Source organism: Mytilus californianus, unplaced genomic scaffold (genome assembly GCF_021869535.1).
Source record: "Mytilus californianus isolate M0D057914Y unplaced genomic scaffold, xbMytCali1.0.p SCAF_20, whole genome shotgun sequence".
In the NCBI taxonomy this organism is placed as follows: Eukaryota; Metazoa; Mollusca; class Bivalvia; order Mytilida; family Mytilidae; genus Mytilus; species Mytilus californianus.
In genome coordinates, this window is record NW_026262669.1 from 2,378,197 (window position 1) to 2,386,224 (window position 8,028).

The window sequence follows — 8,028 nt, forward strand, 5'->3', positions numbered from 1 at the left end:
CTACAAAGGCTTATTATTTCATCTACAGTTATGACTAGCATGTTGGCACTTAGGTAATGCTTTTGATCCCATTTCATGGCAATACTCCAATTAAAATTGACTAGAATTGATATGATTACCGAGGACACATCAGCAGTTCTCTCTGGGAATTCAGACTCCCTTCATGAATAACAATTGACCAGAATTAAACAGCCATTAGTGCTGAAATAGAAGTTGGACACAAGGAAGCAATCCATTGATCGAATTGAAAGGAAAAATTAGTCGTTTACAAACGTTTGCAAATTTGAAAACAATTACTTGAGTTAGGAACAAGAAAACACAATCCTTTTGGTATAATTCATCGAAGCAGATCTAACACTACTGACGATTTATTGAAAAATACATTGCAAATTTCATTTCAATTCCATTCTATTGATTGATTGATTAATTGTTGGTTTTTTAAACTTCATTTCAGCACCCTGTGGAGTAACTCGTTTATATATATTTATGGAACCTTTAACCGTACATTGAGGACTATTAAATTCTGCACGCAATCCTTTGCGAAATATGAGTTTTGTTCATCTAAACATTTGAAAATACCAAAGAAAATTCTATCATGTTAATATACAGATATAACGGAAGATTATTTTCATATATCAAGAAAGCTTTAAATTTAGCTTCCTTGATATCTGAAAATTATCTTCCGTTATATCTGTATTTAAACGTCTTGAATATTTTAATCACAACAACAGAAGTGTTAAACGTATGTTGTAGGGTATGTTATTACCATACTATTAATTTTGTCTGAATTAGCTGTTTCTCTATTGAAACTGGGGCATTGGAGTCCGAGTAATTTAGCTGAATTAAGCTCTCTATCAAAGCCTCCGCAAAGGCTCAGTTATATATTATAGGATAGTCAATTTATGACTTATTTGATGTTTAATGTTTAAATACACAGGAGGGATGATTTCAAATATATCGGTTGTTTAAATTCGAAGTCTTTAATGTGGTTTGTTTTTCGCGGTATTTCAATAAAGCAATTTCCAAGACAATATCTCTTTGCGATGTTTAAACTTTGCGATTATATTGCCCCTAATTATGATAATCCATCAAATCAAATTAACGCACAGATCTATTTTGCAGTTTTATCTTCACTGCGAAATAAGCCAAAAATATCCTTTTGATGTTAAGTATCTATGCATTTTAATTTAAATACACATGAAGTTTAATTTCAATTTATGAGATAATGGATACTATATAATTCCTAATTAAACTTCCAATTTATCTGAAATTAAACTTCCGATCAATCTGAAATAAAATTCATAAATATATACGCAAAACTGCCCATGGGTTTCATAAATGTTTGGTTATTTGCCATTCTTAACATTTTCAAAGATAGTCCAGGTTGAGAATGTTGTACGTATTTTGCTCTTTACTTGTACATTAAACCTAATACGTCAGACTGCAATCAAACTATACAAATAAGTAAACTTTTAAAAAGCCACTTAAATTCATATTCATTAATTGTTATTTGTTTTAATTACTTAACATTCGTTCAATTTTTGATAACACGAAATCTCCCGAGGGAATTAAAACTTTTATTTCAAAGTTTTGTTTCTTGATATATCAAAATCAATGTGAATTTCAGAAAACATGATTCAGTACTTGAATCACAATTCTATGAAATGAGGATTATTTACACAATTGTATGTGCTTAAGTCTTTTATATTTCTGATTTTCATTTAATAATTTGCCTTAGATATTCGTAAATTTCTTTAAATGGCATATGCATGTCTTATGTATCCATATTGTGTTTATTTACCTAGCCACGGAAAGGTATGTTTGCAAGTATATGGCTTGGTCCGAATGACTGTACTATAAGTATAATGTATTAGTATGAATAAAAATGCACATAAAAATTCAAGCATTAGAAAAAAAGAAAGAAAAAACAATAAATTGTTTGTTTTTAAATTCAAATTTGTCATCGTTTAGCTTCAATTATCGATTTTAAAACGACAAGGAAAACAGAAATAAATACCATTATTCATCATCAATCAATTCAATGGTCTTTTTTTAAAGGTTCAGAGGAAATAAATAGAACTGATCAGAGACTTGTCGTCACTGCAGTTCAAATCAAACCAAAGTAGGCAACCATGGGAGTTTTGATTGTGCTATTGTTATCCATGGTTGGTAATGTTTACGGACAGTCTTATCATGAAGGATATGGGGGTTATGCAGGATTTGGTAGACTTTCAACCGGAGTCGGTCGAGGATTTAGTGGGCTTTCAGCTGGAGTTGGTAGAGAACTTAGTATGATGGGAGGAGGTGTTGGAGGACTTAGTATGATGGGAGGAGGTGGTGGAGGACCTAATATAATGGGAGGAGGTGGTAGAGGACTTAGTATGATGGGACGAGGTGGTGGAGGACTTAGTATGATGGGAGGAGGTGGTGGAGGACTTAGTATGATGACAACAGGTATGCATTATCAAGCATAATTTTAGTATCTAGAATTGTGTAGTTTCCAGTGGACAATGACAAAATATGCACTTACCATTTATTAGTTTCACATTTTCTGAGTTATATCTGTCATAAATCTTAAATATGTCTGTCAACATTTTAATGTTGCTCATCTTTGGTTTACTGTTAATATCTAAAAATTAGTGGGTACACTTTTTCGTGGATTTGAAGGGTAAAGGAAAGTCACGAATTTAACAGAGAGGTTTTAAATGTGCAACACATTACAACTTTTACACACGCTTATAGGCAAACTTTGACAAAGCCAAATATATACAAAAATACAGTATGTCCGCAATCCACGATAACTGGTTGGCAAAATGAGCCTGTTAATTTTAATTTTTCATTTTGTTTTTAGTTTCGTAGCAACTGGGTTCACCTTCGGTTTTTTATGCTGTTCGTGTTGCTCATTCTGTAATTTTCCATGTGATGTTTTGTTATTAGTATCCTTTCATCCTTGTTTTTTTTTTGTCATGATATTGTTTTTATTGTTTAAATGTTTTTTAATACCCCTTGTTATCATCTCCCTCTATCTTTTTATGCTGAGGCCTTTGGCAACTGACTGAAAGGTATCGGATGCGATAATTGTAAGATAACAATATATCCATATAGCTCTCACTTCGTGTAAAACAATTCATTCTGAGGTAACAAAAGTTCTAAAAAAGGTATAAATGCTGGCTTTTTTTAATAATTTCAGACGAAATTTACAGTATTGGTATAGATCTCTATAACTGAAAATTCATCTGCTAGATGCAAAACAGTCTGAGGCTCAAATTAAATGCATTATCATCCGAATCAAAAGAACTATTGCCAGATAAGAGAGTGTTATGCAAACTAAAATGATCTCTTACAAAAAGCTATTCAATTTGCGCCTAGAATGAGCAGATGTTTACAAATGACACCGCTAAGAGATACTAAGAGCACGCAGTTGAAAAACTATATTAGGCAACTTTGTTTTTCGAGCACAGTAAACCCAGGTGTTCTTAGTCTGTGTATATTTGAAACACATCACATACTCAATATAAAATACAATAATCACTACTGAAAATCATTCCACTAGACATTATAGTTATTTACATAGCAGATCTCAATGAAAGCAATAGTATTTTACCTATGTTCAAATTTCGTAAATCGATTCGGAAAAGACATGTCAATGAAACAGACCGAAACTTCAAATGTGCGTCGACAGGGTAAACAATTAATACAACGCGTTATTAATTTCAGGCGTCCGACGCGCTTTTCTGAATTAAGCTTCATCAGGAACGCTCAAAGCCGAATATTTGAAAGCCGTGGATGTATAGGAACCAAAACAATTGAAGAGTTGTATAATCAAAAAGTACCTAAAACATAGCCAAATCCATCTAAGGTCAACTTTACCTGAGGGAGTTAAAACCTTAGTTTCTTTATAATTTTAAAATTTATAAACGGACAATTTTAGAAAGGTTTGTTATTAATCATGTCAGTACTTAAATACTGACTACTGAGCTGTTGATACCCTTGGGGACTGATATTCTACCAACAGAGGTATCGACCCAGTGCTGTAAAAAATGAAAACAACACGTTATTAATTCCATGCTTCCGAAGCGCTTTTCAAGATTTACCTTCGTCAGGAACGCTGAAAGCCGAATATTTGAAAGCCGAGGAGAACCAAAACAGTTAATAAGCGTCTCCTGCTTTGCATGGATATCTACCAAGCACTGTTTGTTCCTCAGGATGAATATTTTATACAAATCATGTGCTATATAAATCTACAGTAATTAAAACTGTTGTCAGGAATATTTAAATTGAAAAAAAGTAAAACTATTTTTGTGTATCGTTAAACTATGATCTTGCAAAAACTAAACCTTGTGTCGACAACGATAACAAGTTCCAATATTTTGTTTTTCTCTCATATTTCACGTACAGGCATTATACTTGAGTACTGTGTTTATCTTATGACTTATTGTTTGATATAGAAGGAAAGCAATTTAAATTTTAGATAGGTAGATGTGTTGTAGGTATCTATTATAGTTTCCAGTATGTTTTTTTTTAAAATTTTATGTACCGGTATGAAAATGCAGTTCTTGGGGTTATCCAAAGATAGATAGTATTATACAAACTCTGAGATTTGAAAGTCTATGGTGACTTAAATCTTTGTGAGCAATAACCAATTGTGCCAACATTCTTTAAATCCAAGTTCCTGCATTTACATTCTGTTCGATTGACACCTCATGCTGGATTGTTTAACACAAATTCTGAGCTATTAGCACGAAAAAGGTCAACGGTTACTTAAATTTTTGTTCACAACAATGCAAACTACAAAAATCTTCTGAATTTTTTTGCACTGGAATTATGATTGAGTACTTTTCATACCTAAGGATGGATTGTTTGACATAAAATCGAACCATTTTCAGTTTTAAAATTGAAACTAGTGTTGTTGTAACTCCGTTTAAAGATGGTAATATTTTATCCTGGCCTAATCATTTACTTATTTTGATACCCCAGATGGGTTGGTTTAAACATATTCTAATACTATGTGTTTATGGTTATTAAAAGTGGTGTCGACAAGAATAATGGTTCTGTGTTTAGAGTTTTTTTTATGTTTTGTCTTATATACTGTGTTTTGTATTGTTGGTCCTTGTGTATTTTTGACATGGCGTTGTCAGTTTATTTTTTTACTTATGAGTTCAAATGTCCTTTTCGACTCTTTTTTGATAAACAATGCCATCTTTTTGTCCTTCAAAATAAAAAAAAAAAAAAAAAACAACAAAAAAAAAAAAAAACATTGAATAACATTCTGTTCTTTTGGTACCTCAATATTGATTGTGTCATTCAAATTGTGAGCTATATTGGTCAACGTTTACTTAATCTTTTTATCGCCAACTTTGCAAAGTGCCTATATTTCTTCGTTTTCATGAAATCAATGTACTGGCAGTATGATTTGTATAACTTATAATTGATCGTTAACAAAAAGAGAAGATATTGAAATGTAAGACTGTAAAACGTGTTGTTAAAGTCTTTCTCTTTTTCTGGAATACTATGATTCGTACTGAAATTCATTTCTTTCAGTACCCGGGAAAAGGGCCGTTTCAATAATTGGTGAGCACAACGTGTGTACAATTTCTTGGGATTATGTCGGAAACATTTAAATTAACTCTTTTTTTTTTGGAATGAAATGCATGTACAAGCAATATGACTGCCTACTTTATCTACCTCAGGATGATTTTAATCACTATAAAGACAAACACATATGTCTACCTCAGGATGATCTTAATCACTATAAAGACAAACACATATGTCTACCTCAGGATGATTTTAATCACTATAAAGACAAACACATATGTCTACCTCAGGATGATCTTAATCACTATAAAGACAATCACATATGTCTACCTCAGGATGATCTTAATCACTATAAAGACAAACACATATGTCTACCTCAGGATGATTTTAATCACTATAAAGACAATCACATATGTCTACCTCAGGATGATCTTAATCACTATAAAGACAAACACATATGTCTACCTCAGGATGATTTTAATCACTATAAAGACAAACACATATGTCTACCTCAGGATGATTTTAATCACTATAAAGACAAACACATATGTCTACCTCAGGATGATTTTAATCACTATAAAGACAAACACATATGTCTACCTCAGGATGATTTTAATCACTATAAAGACAAACACATATGTCTACCTCAGGATGATTTTAATCACTATAAAGACAAACACATATGTCTACCTCAGGATGATTTTAATCACTATAAAGACAAACACATATGTCTACCTCAGGATGACATAAAAAGAAAATCAAAATAAGCTTACAAACGAATGAATAGTTTGTGTGCCTCTACTGATAGTTCGGTTATTTTTTTATTGCTCTTGAATATCATGTACCAGCGTTAAAATTAAATTGTTGGTTGGTTCGTCAGGTTGGAATGTTTTACACAGGATTTTGGTTAAGCAATGATATTTTTTTTATTGTGTGGTTACTAAAACTATCAATTGAATTCTGAATTTTAAATGAGAAAAACAAAGTTCAATGGTATGGAAACTAAATGATAAATTGATGGTGTGATACCCACCGATAGGAATAAAAATACGTTTTAAATGTGTACCTCGTACCAATGTGCTCCAATTTTAACAGTTTGAAATGGTTGCAATGTTTTCAGACAACTTTTTCAAAGACTAGATGTCATATTGGTAAAAGCCAAGTTAGATTTTTCATTATGTATGTTAACTACATTTATAACTTATTTTTGTACACACCTTAGCAGTATATTGTTTTTTGAATGATGTCCAAAAATATTGTTTGAAATTGAGAAAGGCATTGCAGATGTAAAAAATATGAGCGGTATTGTGTGATGGAACAGAATCGCTGTAATCAATTTTAACATCTCATTTAAATTTGACAGAAATTAATTAAAAAACAATAATAGCTGATTAAACGGACACAAAGTAAACGCGCGATAAACTCCGGTAAACCTTACAAATTTCCATTTTTGGCATTATTAAAGTAGGTGAAGTTTATGTCTGTATAATAGAAAACGAGGATATGAAGCACATACACATTATATGTGCGCGTAACATTAAAGTGCGTTTATTTTACGTAACACTTGGTCTGCACCAAACTGTTTAATATATATGAAGTTATCGTTCTAAAACATAACATTCAATAACGGTCAACCAATTCATGATGCCATATGTACATATCTATGAAAAATAACACATCATATTAATCCAAAATCTAATTGATCAGTGAAAATAAAATCGTAAGAAAACAATATTTATAGAATTATGTGTAATATGATTGAAAACACAAAAGCTTAAATAAAAAAAACAGACAAACAAAAACAAAAAAAAACAACAATTAACAATATTTGAGATCATACATATGTAAAATTATTTTTGTTTAATTCTGAATGATTTGAGTTTGAGATTGAAATCTTTCGTACATGTCAATGGCAAAACAAATCGTAATAGTAATGGGGCACAAACTTACTGTCTGTCATTTAAGAATTCGATGCTCTTTTGAAATTTAGGATCGATTTAAATGCCTTCAGGTTTTCGCCATATCAGCATATCGCATTAACGAAGTTAAGTTTATTTTACTTATTGTTCTTGATCATCATTAAATCAATTTGTATTATGTACATCCTACATTACAGATGGTGGATGGTGGTGTTCCTGTCGGTCCAAATTGTGCCGTAAATGGGAGCTTACTGTCGACAAAAATTGCAGAATACAATTGTTCCCATGGTATTGGAGGACCTGCTGTCAGTGGTTCCCATGGTGGGCAACAAGTCGTAATTATATGGGATTCGGATACGGTGGTCGGTTCGGTGGTGGATCTAGTGGTGGCGGTGGATCAAGTGGTGGATCTAATAGTGATGGTGGATTAGATGGTGGATCTGGTAGTGGAGGACTGGGAGCTGGAGTAGGCAGCGGATCCGATAATGGAGGTGGATTAGGTGGTAGTTCTGGTGGAAGTAGTTCTAAAGGCGGAAAGAACAGTGGATTAAATGGAGGAAAAAAATCCTATTAA

General features: G+C 32.1%; 1 protein-coding gene across 1 annotated transcript; it reads left to right on the forward strand.

Moving 5' to 3' along the window:
• The first annotated feature begins 2,116 nt into the window (after window positions 1-2,116).
• LOC127731803 (uncharacterized) lies at window positions 2,117-8,028 on the forward strand. The gene is made up of 2 exons (XM_052240644.1): window positions 2,117-2,454; window positions 7,652-8,028. The coding sequence occupies exons 1-2, from the start codon at window positions 2,133-2,135 to the stop codon at window positions 8,026-8,028; spliced, it is 699 nt and encodes a 232-aa protein (XP_052096604.1). The 5' UTR covers window positions 2,117-2,132.